Source organism: Podarcis erhardii (assembly GCF_964252035.2).
Source record: "Podarcis erhardii genome assembly, chromosome: Z".
Taxonomy (NCBI): Eukaryota; Metazoa; Chordata; class Lepidosauria; order Squamata; family Lacertidae; genus Podarcis; species Podarcis erhardii.
The window spans coordinates 28,233,243-28,249,610 of record NC_138504.1 but is presented as its reverse complement, the minus strand read 5'-3'; the positions used below and the strand labels follow the sequence as shown (position 1 = coordinate 28,249,610).

The 16,368-nt window shown below is 43.1% G+C and overlaps 1 protein-coding gene and 1 long non-coding RNA gene across 3 annotated transcripts in view; one reads left to right on the top strand and one right to left on the bottom strand.

The window, feature by feature from the left end:
* CHIC1 (cysteine rich hydrophobic domain 1) overlaps positions 1–6,580 on the bottom strand; it is a 31,863-nt gene extending 25,283 nt beyond the window's left edge. Inside the window, exon 1 of one of the 2 annotated variants that reach the window (XM_081847303.1) lies at positions 6,384–6,580. In XM_081847303.1, the coding sequence (XP_081703429.1) occupies positions 6,384–6,553 (170 nt within the window). In that variant the 5' untranslated portion in view covers positions 6,554–6,580. The remainder of the gene's footprint in view (positions 1–6,383) is intronic. The other variant, XM_081847304.1, reaches the window with a different exon arrangement.
* A 66-nt stretch (positions 6,581–6,646) lies between these two features.
* LOC309333611 lies at positions 6,647–12,070 on the top strand. The gene is made up of 3 exons (XR_014152582.1): positions 6,647–6,778; positions 10,136–10,509; positions 11,060–12,070. It is a non-coding gene; the product is annotated as an uncharacterized lncRNA (long non-coding RNA).
* The last annotated feature ends 4,298 nt before the right edge of the window (positions 12,071–16,368 follow it).

The following is a 16,368-nucleotide window of genomic DNA, read 5'->3' as shown; positions in this document are numbered from 1 at the left end:
AACCAGGGTTTGGCGAGTGGACTGATAACGAAATCAAAGGCATTATAGTAGAGGTTAGGAGAATATTTGAGAGTCTAGAGAGGCAGGCACCTCTCAATTGCCTGACATATATTTCGTTAGGGAGTCTATCCAGCTTAGCCAGATAAGATACAACCAGGCTTGCTGGGATTCACTGCTTTCAGCCATCCTTACCAATGATCATAAGAAATTTTGGAAGGTTATTGCAGACCCCCCACAGACCCAAGATCATCGACTGACATTGATTCCATCTATGCCATGGGTAGAGCATTTTAAGGCGATCTTCTACGACGATTGTATTCCATCAGACAGCCAAGATCTTGCCCCTTCTTCGACCCTGGTTGAGTGGCCCCCTGTCTCTATTACTGAAGTCGAAAATTTAATTTCTCAGATGAAACTAGGCAAAGCCGCAGGCCCTGATGCCGTCCCGCCTGAACTAATTAAAACCAAGCCAGACTGGTGGGCTCCGATTCTAGCAGAACTATTCACTGTGGTGGACAGAATTGGAATTATGCCTAATTCATGGCAGAAATCCATAATCATCCCAATCTTTAAAAAGGGGGACAAAAACATACCGTCCAACTATTGACCAATAAATCTATTGTCAAATATTGGGAAATTGTACGTGAAACATCTATTATCCGAATTAACCACGTGGCTTGACGTGAACAACATCATAGGCCCAGAGCAGGCAGGGTTTAGGCCAGGCAAATCCACTTTACATAACTGTATAGTGTTATCCCATTTAGCCGCCAAGTACAGTGGTACCTCGGGTTAAGTACTTAATTCATTCCGGAGGTCCATACTTAACCTAAAACTGTTCTTAACCTGAAACACCACTTTAGCTAATGGAGCCTCCTGCTGCTGCTGCGCCACCGGAGCACGATTTCTGTTCTTATCCTGAAGCAAAGTTCTTAACTTGAAGCACTATTTCTGGGTTAGTGGAGGCTGTAACCTGAAGCGTATGTAACCCGAGGTACCACTGTACACGCAAGACCATAAAGAAGGCCTATATGTGGCCTTTTTAGGTCTTAAGGCTGCTTTTGATTCAGTTGATAGAGGGCTGTTATGGTCCAAACTGGAGTCATTGGGCCTAGACCCTAGGTTACTTTACTTGATTAAAAAGCTTTACTCAAATAATACCTGTCGTATAAGAATACAGTGGTGCCTCGCAAGACGAAAAGAATCCGTTCCGCGAGTCTCTTCGTCTAGCGGTTTTTTCGTCTTGCGAAGCAACCCTATTAGCGGCTTAGCGGATTAGCGCTATTAGCGGCTTAGCGGCTATTAGCGGCTTAGAAAAGGGGGGGGGAGCGAAAAAAATCGCAAGCCCATAGGGAAATTCGTCTTGCAAAGCGCCTTGAAAAACGGAAAACCCTTTTGTCTAGCGGGTTTTTTGTCTTGCGAGGCATTCGTCTTGCGGGGCACCACTGTAACCCCAGGGGACGAGGTGTCAGACCCTGTTGTTATAAATAAAGGTGTGAAACAGGGCTGTGTTCTTGCTCCCTCTCTTTTTAATCTCTTCCTAAATGTCCTTGCCCCATTATTAAAACTGGTGGATGCTCAGAGCCCAAAACTCAATGCATCAAAAATTCCCATTCTCCTATATGCAGATAATATGATTCTGCTCTCATGGTCAGGAATTGGCTTAAAGCATCTGCTAAATGCCTGTATCGACTATCTGTCTAGAATGAAAATGAGCATGAACTTCGATAAAAGCAAAATAATGGTTTTCAGGAATTATCGTAAGAGCTACAGTTGGGTTTTTGGTGGGAAACACATCCAGCAGGTATTCGAATTCAACTATTTGGGGATCATTTTCCCATCACATGCTCCGGTGGTCTTTGCACTGTGCAGAGGCGGCAAACGCCAGCAAGCTGTCTATGTAGGCCATAATGCGCTTCTTTGCAACAAGAGGTAACCAACACATCACTTCTGCCCTTAAGGTTTTTAATGCCAAAGTTAGAGCTCAACTGCGCTATGGAATTTCAGTCTGAATAATAATAATAATAATAATAATAATAATAATAATAATAATAATAATAATTTTATTATTTATACCCCGCCCATCTGGCTGGGCTTCCCCAGCCACTCTGGGCAGCTTCCAAAAAAAAAGATGTCAGGAGTTACCCAGTCAATGGAATGAGTGCAGGCAGCCTTTCTATTTAAGATTTTCGCTGTCCCACGCTGTGTACCTTACGCAGCCCTGTGTCTAGAGGGAGGCCAACATAAGCTAGAGATCGTTGCCTGGATGAGTTTTCTTTTATGCTGGCTAAACATTTGTTTTTCAGCAGACAAAGATACTTTACTTAGCAAAGTTCTGTCAGACTCCTTCCCTTCCCCAGGGCTACAATTGTTTTGCACAAAGATACAGCAACTCGGGCTTTCAGAGGATCTCTTGGGTGCTGTGGCTTTTCCAATCGCCAAGGCCATGTTAAAAACTAAGCTGTAGGAGATAGATCACCAGGAACCAATTTCAGCTGTGGAAAAAACATGTTCCCTTCTTTATTTTCGACTCTCTTGGGCGCAGGAATTTAACCTCAATTATCTACAATTTTTGTTTAACCCGCAAGAAAGAAGGGCTTTTTCGCTGGCTAGGTTCAATTCTAATCCTAACCTCCTTTGGGGTAGGTTTGAGGGTATGGCAGAAGGAGATAGGATCTGCTCATGTGATGCCCACCTGGTGGAAACTCTAGCTCACATGGTCCTTAAAAATGTATGATGATCTCCACCAACAATTTTTAGACCAACTATGTATCCCAATGTATGTATCCCAATATGGAAACCAGAGACAGAGGTCATTCGCTTCTTATTACAGGCGAGAGACCAGGAGCTCACCAAGACAGTAGCTAAGTTCCTCTACAGTGGTACCTCGGGTTAAAGATGCTTCAGGTTACAGACGCTTCAGGATACAGACTCCGCTAACCCAGAAATAGTGCCTCGGGTTAAGACTTTGCTTCAGGATGAGGCCCCATTAGCTAAAGTGGTATCTCAGGTTAAGAACAGTTTCAGGTTAATAACAGATCTCCAGAACGAATTAAGTTCTTAACCCGAGGTACCACTGTATTACGCTACAGGACCCTGCCCTTGCTGGAGACCCACAGAGGTGAAATAGATTGCTCGCCACTTCTTTCCTTTGGCAAATGACTGTACTGCTGAAATGGCAACGAGATTGCACTGGCCTATTTATTCTGAATGTTTGTAAGTGATGCTAATAAAGGTTTGATGATGATGATGATGTTATTAAACTATAATTTATTAAACCCCAGTTAAACATTATTTATGAACCAAGCTCCCCACCTCAGTAATGGTTTGTTTACTAGCAGGCCACAATTTGAAGATGCAGTTTGTGAATGGCTTTTGAATCTTGGTTTGCATTAGCTATGGCTTCATTATGTGTGATTACATGTGAACTTGGCACTCTTCCTTAACCAAGGTTTCCTCAGACACTCACTGAACTACAAGCCATGAGGCAAGAACGGTTGGACAATAAATCAAATTTGGGAAAAACAAGCCATGATTTGTTTGATTGTCTGTGGGAAAATTCATGATTTGTTCAACAAACCACGGCTTAACCATGCAGACAGTCTATTCACCAAACCACCACAGGAATTAATTAGTGTATTAATTTAAACATTAAATTTAATGTAGCCAGTGTATTAATTTAAACATTTTTTTGTAAATAATTCAGTGATTTAACAAGAAATGAGATGCATAATGGGGAACTGAATGTATTCATATTTCTCAAAATGAACCAAGGCACAGCTTAAGCCAGTGATGGCCAGACTCGGCCCTCCAGCTGTTTTTGGACTACAACTCCCATCATCCCTAGCTAACAGGACCAGTGGTCAGGGATATGATGGGAATTGCAGTTCCCAAAGCGCTGGAGGGCCGAGTTTGACACTGGCTTAAGCAAACAGGATGGGAATACAGAAGAAAGAAGGAAAATATACTGAGATGACATATAGGTCAGTAGGAAAACAAGAAATACAAGATGCAAACGCTACTCCCAAAAGGAGTAGATATAGCAATAATGTGTGATAAAGGTTTATTAAATAGAGTAGAAAAAAATGAAATACAGAGTGGGTGCAATCCAAAACATCCAACCTGATGTTTGTAAGAAAACAGCTGAGAAACAAATGGACAAATACTGTGCAAAGTACGCTCACTTATTTCAAAGACCAAAGAGTCTGAGTGCAAATCCAATAAATATAAAATGATAAAACAATGCTTATGGTGTTTAAAAGACTACAATTATTAAGGATTAATAAAAGGTTTAGAAGATGCTTTTTAAAATGATATGGTAAAAATCAAAAGTACAGTGGTACCTCAGGTTACATACGCTTCAGGTTACATACACTTCAGGTTACAGACTCTGCTAACCCAGAAATAGTGCTTCGGGTTAAGAACTTTGCTTCAGGATTAGAACAGAAATCGTGCTCTGTGGGGCGGCAGCAGCAGGAGGCACCATTAGCTAAAGTGGTGCTTCAGGTTAAGAACAGTTTCAGGTTAAGAACAGACTTCCGGAACGAATTAAGTACTTAACCCGAGGTACCACTGTATTTCTTAGAAATAAAAGATGGTTCCCTTGTTGTATTAAGATGTTCCTTTTCTATTCAGTAGCACAGTATACAACACTGACTATCATGAACCATTTTTGGAGAAGTGTGAGTAAAATTCAAGAGCAATATTAACAAAGAAGTGTAGTTTTCATAGCATAAAATATCTTTTTTAAATAAACAATACATGTATTTTTTTTCAAATGACCCTATTTGTGTAAACTATCAGCAGTTATGTGAGACTCAAGAGTTTTTGTTCTAATCCAAAGAGAACAACTTCTGAACTGTTGCTTTACTGAAAGTATCGGCCCTGTTCAGTTGCTAAACTTTGCAATATTTCAATAAATTTTATGTACTGCTCCAACCTATTTTTAATTTGTATATTTCTTTTAAAATGTTGGTTGCTTTTAATAAACATGCTGCTAACATTAAAATGGAAAGGTGGGATCAAAATGCCGTTATGAATAAAACATGCAAAACCCATATAGCTGTGCCTTTTGCCTTTACTGCAGTACAGAACTCAACTGGCTAAATTAAGCTAGACGAAAAGTTAGCAAACCAACCAGCCTAGAGGGGTTGATTCTATTTTGCAGTCATTCAGAAAAACCCAGGATTCTTATGACAGCATGACCAGATTGTTTGGAGCTGTCCGTTTACTAGTCCTGCAGGCCTCAAATCAATCTAATTTTACTTGCCTCAATAGTGTTTTATTGGAGTAATATAATTATGGGTCCTCTCCCCAGCCCAACTTAGCAATTTTTAAGCAAAAGTTTTAAATTAACAGGGTTTTTGTTTTTTAATGCAACCAAATGAGAGAGAGGCATAACTGAATCCCAAGGCATCTAAGGGGATGTGGCAGGTGTCTGTGTTGTGGGGTGAGGAGTTGTGCTGTATACAGTATTTATTGTAGGTTGACCACAACTCATTCAATTAAGCCTCAGTGTGTTATCTCTAGATTTGCTTCATTCCGCAGCAAACCTCTTTTCCCCCTTCCAAGGAATAAAATTGGGCACTCGTCATATATCCATTATCCACACGTGCGCGTATAAATCTGTACCCCAAACACCTTCTGATCTGAAAGCCCTTCTGCCGTTCCCAGCCCGCCTCCTCTGCTGCACGAGGATTTGCCAGAAAAAGGGCGACAAATGAAAACACAGTACAAAGCTGCTCATGTGGATCGCAGGGCCCTAGTGCCGAGTGAGATATTCCAGGAGGGACCCCCCGCATAACCCTCCCGAGCTGCAAGCACTTCCAACGAGAATGAAATGAAATGTGCTGCAGGAAGGGACCTCTGCACCTCCTCCTTCGCAAGTTCTCATCCCCACGAAAGAAAACGAAAAACGGCTGCACGAATGGCTCTCTGCACACACTCAGGGGCTCCCTCTGCTTCACGGAGTTCCGAAGCATCTGATGAGTTGAATGAGGAAACTGCGCTCTCTGCACCATAGCTGTCAACCTTCCCTTTTTTTGCGGGAAATTCCCTTATTCCAGTGCCGTTTCCCGCTGCTATCCCGGATTATTAGATATCCCATAGACAGGTGAGGCTGCTGATCCCTTATTTTCAAATCCCTTATTTTCAACTTTTCAAGTTGACAGCTATGCTCTGCACTTCCTCAGAGGCACCCTTGGCGCCAGGCAGGCCTGTAGCCAGCGAACCCAAACCCCTCCTCCCCCACAACCCTCACCCGCGTCACCGCTGCCCTCCCCTTCTTCCCTCGCCCCGCCCCTTTCGCCCCGCCCACTGCCCAGTCCCGTCAGCCAGCAGCCGCCCTCTCCCTCTCCCCGTCACCCCTTCCCCAGGTTCCTTACACAGTGATTTGCCCGGCGCCCCTCACAGCCACAGGTTCAGGCGCGTCCCGGAGCCGCGGCAGCTCCTGACTCCTCACCACAGTCTCGGACTCCTCCTCCTCTTCGTCTTCCTCCTCCTCCAGCTCATAGATAGTGTCAAAGTCAGCCATGTTGGGGAGCAGGACGCTCATCGCCCCCCCTCCCTCCCGGCTCGCGATCTGGAAACGCGCGTGCGCCCCGCTCGCGGGAGATGGGGGGGGGGGGGTGGCCCAGGTTGGCGGCAGTTAGTCGCTGGCTCGCGGGAGGCCTGTGGGCATGCGCCGAGTGGGGCCGCCGCTGCCGCCGAGGCTTTTGGAGACGAAACCGAAGCTGAAGACAGCTTAGAGGCCGGGAAGCACCTGAAGAAGTAAGAGGTGGTGTGATTTCGGATGCGACGACCCACATAACCTGGTCCTGTGAATGGTTTCCCGGCTTTCTGGGTTGAGAAGTTGTCTTCATCACCCAGCAGTGGAAACACGCAGGTGGTTTGACAAGGGATAAGGAGTGCGGAAAAAATCGTTGGCTGGCACGTCAGATGAAAGTAAAAAGCAGCCAAGTGAGAGACTGAGCTCCTTGCCACGTGGAAGAATGGAGTTTCTTCGTAAAACCCACACCCCCAAAAGCAGCGGTTCTCCACTTGTGGGTCCCCAGATGTTGGACTACAACTCCCATCATCCCTGAGCTCTGGCCTTGCTAGCTAGGGGTGATGGGAGTTGTAGTTCAACAACATCTGGGGACCCATAGCTTGAGAAAGGCTGCCCTAAAGGCAGTGGTCTTTAAATTATTAAACTGAGACTATACCTATCTGTATAAAAAGCAAGTAAATGCACAACCCCAACTGCTAAAGGAAGGGCTTGTGGAAAAAATGAAAAAATATCCTCTTCAAGGTCTCCACCTTCTCACAAAGCAATGAGCAATAAAACTATTCCCCCCCCCCAAAAAAAATAGAAACCACAAATGTTGACTGAATTATTGTATCTTTATTATTATTTGGTTCATTTAACTATTTGTTAAATGCAAGAGGGAGAGTTGGCAGCAACTGAGGTGCAAATGTGGACTGCTGTGGCAAAACTTGCCTCACTGTTCATGAGAGAGAAGAATACAGAGTGCAGTCCTTTGTGCAGGATCCACTGGTTGTGGAGCTATAGGATTTGACAAAAGCCCTGCTATGACAGCAAAACAATAGTCTGCCACCAGTGGAATATATTGGCAGCACCATTCCATCAATGAAGGTATGTTGACAGAGGGAAGTCAGCAGCAGCATAGAAAAACACTCTGCATCCAAGAGATTGCCAGTGTGATTCTTGGCAGGCACCAGTGTGCTTGCCAGTACCTCCTATGGCACTTGCTAAATGTCTCAATAAATATCACCTCAAAAATCTATAGAGCACAAGACACTGTTTGCTCTTCTTGCTTGGTTCATATTTGCACTGGCTTAGCATCCTCTACAAAGAACACTTCCTTAACGTGCCCACATTTCATTAGGTGTCATTAGGCAGAAGAGGCGTATAAAAAGCTTTCCTCTGAGTGCAGCCGCGGCTGACACTGGTGCCTTTCCTTCATTAATGGTGTGGGGACATGGCTGCACCATTTTGTGGGCCCTTTTCTGCTCTTTTAGAAGTGGCAGCCATTTTGTGTGATGTCACACATCCCACAACGGCCAGTTAGTTGTGCCACACACCCTCAACAGCTGTTATGTGACCAGGGTCTACTGCACTAATACACCCATTGGCCTCCAAACATTGGTGACTCCTATTTGATGTATGTTATACTCCTTACTGCTTGATAATGCCTTTATGGATGGCATAACTTTATACAGGGAAGCTCTTTCCCATTGACTTAAAAATGTTGCATAACAGTGCATAGTAATTCAGCACTCAAGAACAGCACAACGCCACCAATATATAAAACCCCACACAAGGAGACTAAAACTCGGGGGACAGGACATCTGCCATATTGCTACATCTCTGGCCTCACTAGGGATAACTTTGGTAATGGGAGAAAGGTCTTCACAACACATGGGAATGGATGAGTTTGCTCTGTAAAGAGCCCTTTGCCTGTATTGCAGCTGCAGGGGGAAAGCAGTCAAAGTGGATAATAAGGGTGATCCGTCTAATTTTGTGCCAGATCGGTAGGTTCAGGCCCCAGGCTGCTAGTTGGTTAGCCCTTGTTCCAGACAGAAGTAGAGAATTCAATACAAAATGACTGCATTTATTTAGGCAAATGTTTTTACCACTATAGCTGTAAATCTGTAATAATGTGGTAGTCTTCGTCTTTGACAATCACTCATAGCTGAGTAAGATTGTCTTCCATGAACACTGTTTTAACTGAGACCGAAAGTGACCGTAGAGGCCAATTCTGGATCCACACGTCCTTCCACAGTGGGGAAATAGGTTTCTGGCTGGGAGTTGATCACAGTGAGGGTTTGCCAAGCGTACCTTCCTCTTAGCACATTTCTCCCTTTTGTCCTGTGGTAGTCCAAGGTACATAGTATGCATTTTATAAGTGTGTTGAAATGATATTTTACAATCATAATTATTTTGACAAAAATAAAACATTTCCTTGCCGTTACTTATGTAATCCTCCAAGACATTGCCGAAGAACCATAAAGAACCACCAATGAAATAACATAATTGCATATTTAAAAAAACTATTATTAACTCAGAAATTCATCAGTTTATCCATGATACAAATTTATAATAAAAGTTGAGCCAGTTGAAAATACAATCCTGCAGGATTGAGAAAATATTGTATTCAAAAGATTTTAATAATCTCCATATGATTACTTACAGTGTGGAAAAGTACTTTCATTTGATCATGTACAATCTTATCAAAATGTAATCCTAAACATGTATACTTAACTCAGAAATAAGTCCTGTTGAATTTAGTGGGGTTTACCTCAAGATAAATGTGGCTGGATTGCAGCCTGAGTGTAATGTACTTCTATTTTAAACCATATTTTAATTAACTGTTTGTTTGTTGCTGTTTTTTCTATTACGTTTTATTGTAATTCATATCTGGTGTTAGCCACCATGAACCCGGCCCTGGCTGGGGTATAAGTAAATTTATTACTACTACTACTACTACTACTACTACTACTACTATTTTACTTCTCATGGGCACAACTTACAAGGAAGCTCTTTTGAGAAAAGCCTCTTCAACACAAATTTCCAGTGGATTGGGCTCCATGTATTTAGAAGTCACTGTTCAGACATTTGCCTAAACACACCAATGCTCAACATTTCAAAAGGGTAGGATCCATACAAAAATTCTGCCTGCAATATTTGGTCCCCAACGTTCCCGGCATTGTGTGAGGAGGGGATTAGGGGCCTTAATCATTTACTTTTAAAAAAAGAGGTTTACAACAGTATAAAATAAAACATTAAAATTTCTGATAAAAAGTTAAAACCAATTTTTTTTGAAATCAACACTGACTAAAAATAAATAAAACACATGTAACTTCTACAGTGTTGATTTGGGTTCTTAACAAACCTTTCTGATCTTCCCAGGTTGTTTTGATGTGAAAGTTTTGGAACAAACTGTAATGCAAAGTATCCTTTAAAGTAGTTCCCTAAACTCCATTGAGGTGTTAAGATGAAGCACATGCCACACAAAAGAGCAGCAAGAAGTTCTTATTGAGACCTCATTTCACATTCAGACACACAAACCAATTGGTTTGGAATTTACAAGCCCTAAACAAATGTCAACTTCTCTTTCATCTCCAGGAAAACAAGCGACAGAAATAGATGGATGCCTAATTTCTTTTACTGATTTCTGCAAAATCTCAGAATGGAACCCTGTTCAACTGAATCTGGAAGGTTTCTTTAAATAGTGCACTGAGACATATTTTGCTAAAATAGCTAAATCCTTTTGAGTGAAATCCCTAAAGGTGATTGTATAATTTCCGGCTACCTACCTGAATCTGTATAATTTTTTTGTTATTGCTCATTTAATTATTATAACTTGCAGACCAGTCATATGAATATTTACTTTTAAATCACTGGAACCTAATTCATTAAGACTCCTTAACAAGTCTGCACAAGTGTTCACTTATACACACAGTTACTTAGAAGTAGATTCTTCAGATCTCACAAGGACTTACTTAAGGGTAAGCAAACCTAGGATCAGTCTGTAAGGCTGCTATGCACATTTTATTGGGGTTTAGCCCCTTGAATTGAGTGTGGCTTCTTCATAAGCATTCATAGAATTGGTATACATGGGTCCTATTTCATCCAATGCTATTCATACTGAAGAGCAAACTAGTTGAAATTAAGGATACAAATAAACATAGGCTTCAGCTGGTTTACTCTGAGTATGATTCAGTTGGATACAATCCATAGTATGTTCACAGGGCATTTCAAATGCTCAAAGCAGTTCCTATGCATTGGATAAGATTTGTTAAAATATCTATAATTTCTGAGTAAGAAAAACCTTTCTGTGACAGATAATTGCATTTCAAGTTACAAAGTATAAAGTCTTAAAATTGCAAATGCAAGAGATAAAATTTAAGTGCTCTTATTCTAACACCTCTTTAGTAAATAAGAATAACAGAGACGAGGGAGGGGGAGTTTAACCTATTCCCCCCTCATAAAATTCACAGAACATTTCTTCTAAAGACAATAAAGCTGAAAGAAACTTTTTTTTTATTTGCTGTGAAGATTAGCACCCTTTCAGGCAATTTAGCTGCTGAAGAAAAGAGAAGGAAGACACAGTTCTGCATATCAAAGCTGTTTAAAAGAAGTGTTAAAAAGGTCTGTGGCTCACTATGAGAGGTCTTAAAACCAATGGCACACTTGGCTAAGAGAAAGTTGGCACAGCTCACTTGCATTGTGAAATTAATATTCAGATTATACACATTTTAGAAGTATAGGAAGTTGTGTTATATCAGTTCAGACCATTGATCCATCTATGCTGATTTAGCAGGGAATCTCTAGGGTTTCAGCCAGGAATATTTCCCAGCCCTTAATGGAAAGGCTAGGGATTGAACCTGGGACCTTTGTCTACAAAACATGTGCTCTACCATTGAGCTATAGACCTTCATTTAACATACAGAAACATAGGAAGCTGTCTTATACCGATTCAGACTGTTGCATAATCTAACTCAGTATTGACACTGACTGGCAGTGGCATTCTAGGGATTCAGACACATTTCTCTAAGCCCTACCTATAAATGCTGGGGACGTGGCCCTTTTGCATGTAAAACAGTTGTACCACTGAGCTATAGCCCTTCCCCTATTTCTTGTGCCTTTGCATTTTTATAAAAAAATAGGGGAGGGGCTTTTTATTTCATCTTTTCAGCAACCCATTGTATATGCTCTTGTAGCTGTTTTTTTAGAGAAACCATTTAGGTAAGGAGTTTTGTTTCTCACCAAGCTTCCCATCACCTGTGTTTATTCCTCAGGAAGACCTAGATTTCTGATGATTCCTGGTTCTAAAACACTATTGTTGCAGACCATATAGAATCTATGCAACACATCCTTGCTTAACCAATTCCTGGCAGCTTCTTCTATTGGGCAAATATTTTCCCCTCCTGATGCTAACTTCTTTTAAATTTTTTTTTTTAAAAAAAAAATATGCTATCCTGCCTTTCTTTTAAAAGAGAGCTTTCCAAACTTTTCATGTTAGTGACACACTTTTTAGACATTCATCGTTTCATGACACAGTAATTCAATTTACCGTATTTTTCGCTCTATAACACGCACCTGACCATAACACGCACATCGTTTTTAGAGGAGGAAAACAAGGGGAAAAACATTCTGAATGAAACAGTGGATGTATCATTTTTGTGCTTCATGCTGTGGCCACAGACATGTGATCTGATGGTGAATTTGGGGTGACCCAATGCAAAAATCCTGAGAATCCCTGTGGATCCATGCTTTGTAACCACGTTTTTGCACCATTGCAGCCCCAGGCAACAGTGGGTGCGTGATTTTTGGGGGGCAGGCTGTAGCCATGGACATGCTATGTGCTCTGATGGTGAATTTGGGCTGACCCAATGCAAAGATCCTGAGGATCCATGTGGATCCATGTTTTGTAACCACGTTTTTGCACCATTGCAGCCCCAGGCAACAGTGGGTGCGTGATTTTTGGGGGGCAGGCTGTAACCATAGACATGCTATGTGATCTGATGGTGAATTTGGGGTGACTGAATGCAAAGATCCTGAGGTTCCATGTAGATCCCTGCTTTTTAACCACGTTTTTGCACCATTGCAGCCCCAGGCAACAGTGGGTGCATGGTTTTGGGGGGGCAGGCTGTAGCCATGGATGTATCATTTTTGTGCTTCATGCTGTGGCCACAGACATGTGATCTGATGGTGAATTTGGGGTGACCCAATACAAAAATCCTGAGAATCCCTGTGGATCCATGCTTTGTAACCACGTTTTTGCACCATTGATGCCCCAGGCAACAGTGGGTGCGTGATTTTTGGGGGGCAGGCTGTAGCCATGGACATGCTATGTGCTCTGATGGTGAATTTGGGCTGACCCAATGCAAAGATCCTGAGGATCCATGTGGATCCATGTTTTGTAACCACGTTTTTGCACCATTGCAGCCCCAGGCAACAGTGGGTGCGTGATTTTTGGGGGGCAGGCTGTAACCATGGACATGCTATGTGATCTGATGGTGAATTTGGGCTGACCCAATGCAAAGATCCTGAGGATCCATGTGGATCCATGCTTTTTAACCACATTTTTGCACCATTGCAGCCCCAGGCAACAGTGGGTGCGTGATTTTTGGGGGGCAGGCTGTAGCCATGGACATGCTATGTGATCTGATGGTGAATTTGGGCTGACCCAATGCAAAGATCCTGAGGATCCATGTGGATCCATGCTTTTTAACCACATTTTTGCACCATTGCAGCCCCAGGCAACAGTGGGTGCGTGATTTTTGGGGGGCAGGCTGTAGCCATGGACATGCTATGTGATCTGATGGTGAATTTGGGCTGACCCAATGCAAAGATCCTGAGGATCCATGTGGATCCATGCTTTTTAACCACATTTTAAGTGGGGAGGGAAGGAAAAACACAGAAGGGGCAAGGAGCAGGAGAGGGGTGTGCAGAGAAGCAGCTGGCTAAGAATTCAGGAGAGGGGTATAACGGGAGGGAGGAAAGGAAGGCAAAAGTTTTCCCTCACCTACCCACCCAAGCCAGCCAGCTCACGCTCTCTCTCTCTCTCTCCCTCCCTCCTGCATGTTTTCACTCTGCTTTCCCCTCTGCTTGCCTGGAGGGGAGGGGCTTTCCCTGCTCTTTGTTCCGTTTGAGCAAACACAGGAAGGAAACAGAGGTGGGTGGGCAGTAAGACCCTGAGGCAGAATGCCGGAAAGCAGCCGCTTCCTCTTTTCAGGTTTCCCTTCTAGGAGACGCGCAATTTGATTTTTGCCTGCTTTTTTTTGCCTCCCCTCGCACCATTTGGCTCCAGGGACCACACATTCGCTCAATAACACGCACAGACATTTCCCCTTCCTTTTTAGGAGAAAAAATCTGCGTGTTATAGAAGGAAAAATACGTTAACTAGCAAACTGGAGGTTAAACTAGCCCCTAGAGGAGTTTAGGGAGTGTTTTTGCAACACACCTACACACTGCAAGCGACACACTAACATGTAGCACAAACACAGTTTGGAAAACTCTGTTTAAAAAAGTAAACCAACCCAAACCCTTCAGGTTTCACATGCATGGTTACCCTTGGAAACAGATGTCTGGCACTCAGACCCTCAGGTGGGGGAGAACTTAGACACCTCCTCCCCTTGCCCTTCTTCATCCCCCACCCCTGCTTGCTTTGTCTTAAGTGGAGCAGTTATTGGGTTTACTTACACAGTAGTTATGTGAAACATATAAATCTGCCCTGTGCAAATGCCCCTGCGTTAAAAAAAGAAAAGAAAGATTAAGTTGTATCCAATGTAGAGGACTTTTTGTCTATAAAATGTATGTTGTTGATTGTCTGTATTTAGTATTGCATCTTAATTGCAATATGCAAAGCTCTATACAGTGGTACCTCTAGTTACAAACTTAATTCGTTCCGGAGGTCCATTCTTAAGCTGAAACCATTCTTATCCTGAGGCCCACTTTCGCTACTGGGGCCTCTTGCTGTGTGTGTGCCTCAATTTCCATATGCATCTTGCACACAATTTCCATTTGCATAGAATCATAGAATCATAGAATCATAGAGTTGGAAGAGACCACAAGGGCCATCGAGTCCAACCCCCTGCCAAGCAGGAAACACCATCAGAGCACTCCTGACATATGGTTGTCAAGCCTCTGCTTAAAGACCTCCAAAGAAGGAGACTCCACCACACTCCTTGGCAGCAAATTCCACTGTCGAACAGCTCTTACTGTCAGGAAGTTCTTCCTAATGTTTAGGTGGAATCTTTTTTCTTGTAGTTTGGAACCATTGCTCCGTGTCCGCTTCTCTGGAGCAGCAGAAAACAACCCTTCTCCCTCCTCTATGTGACATCCTTTTATATATTTGAACATGGCTATCATATCACCCCTTAACTTCCTCTTCTCCAGGCTAAACATGCCCAGCATCTTGGGGCAAAGTTCGCAACCAGGAGCAGCTACTTTCGGGTTAGTGGAGCTCGTAAACTGAAGCATTTGTAACCAGAAGTGTTCGTAACCATAGGTACCACTGTATTGTAATGCACATTATACCCTCCAACCTTTGTTAGACTCCAACTCCCATCAGAGTCAGTTAGCATTACCAATGGACAAGGATGATGGAAAGCTGTAGTCCAAATCAGCTGAAGGCCACTATGTTGACTACCTCTGCACTAAGAGATAATCTAATAATGGTAGTAAAATGTTTGGTAGTGATTGGTTGAACTGCTCTAATGCCACAGAATCTTAGATCATAAACAGAACCCACTGTCGTGGAAAATCTCTCATCTCACTAAACGTCCCCCCTCCAAATACACAGAAAAATAAACGAATACCAGATAAATAAAGCAAAGGCATGCAGCTGGAGGTGTGAAATTTTTGCTGCAGCAAAAGGCCCTTTGCTTGAGCTTGTTATTCTAAAGCAGCAATGCTGCAGCAAGCAAAGGCTCTAGCAGCTCAGTCAGCTGCTTGTGGCTGCAAAGCCAGACAGGATGTATGTGACTGTTGCCATGGATACAAAGGGGCAGTCCATTCTGTACTGAGCACCGGATGTTAGCTCAGTGTGTGTGTCATATGACCTGTACAGGATGTACATGGGTGGAGTTTAGAGTTTCTCTCTGTTTGTTGAAGAGAGCAGACATCTTTTACTGTATGACTGCTAAAGACAGGAATAAAAGCAATGTAGATACATTTCTGTCTGAGTCTGATTCCCCTCCCTGGGGATATGCTGGGGAGGAGAAGGAGGAGAAGCAGTTGGTGTGTTTTTCTCACAGCCTGAGGAAAATCGCCGGAACGGACCTCGTGTGTTTTTCCTGCCGGGAGTCGCCGGAGGGAGGTCAAAAGAATTCAGCCGGTGCCTGGAGAGATAGGCACATACCTCTGACCGAGCCTGATTTCTAACAGTGGTACCAGAGCTGATGGTTTCTACGATCCATGGAAGTCTGCAGAAATAGTAGCAGAGCTGCTATTTTCATCCCTCTCCATGGAAGCCTGAAATGGGGGCTGATTCTCTGCAGCCAGGAGCTGACCAGAAGAAGCTGAAAGCCAAGCTACGGAGCCCAGGTATGAGATTTTCGGGCTTAGAAGTGTGAATGCAGATTGATTCATTCTCTGCTTCAAGGGAGCAACGTTTGGGAAAAACAGCTCCGAGAGAGAAGAAGCCTGCATTCTAAACATTCCTGTGGTTTTTCCTGTCCAAGGAAAGGAATGCTGTTGCTTAGCAACGCAGGCCAGTTTCAAGATAAGGGCTGGAAGTCAGGCTGAGCCTCAGAGAGGCAAAAACAGCTCGTGTTTTGACTAGGCCCTTACAAAGGAACTCTTGAAAGGGACTTTGCAAGCGGCCAGTGTTATAGCTGCCAGGTGCACAAGAGTGCAAA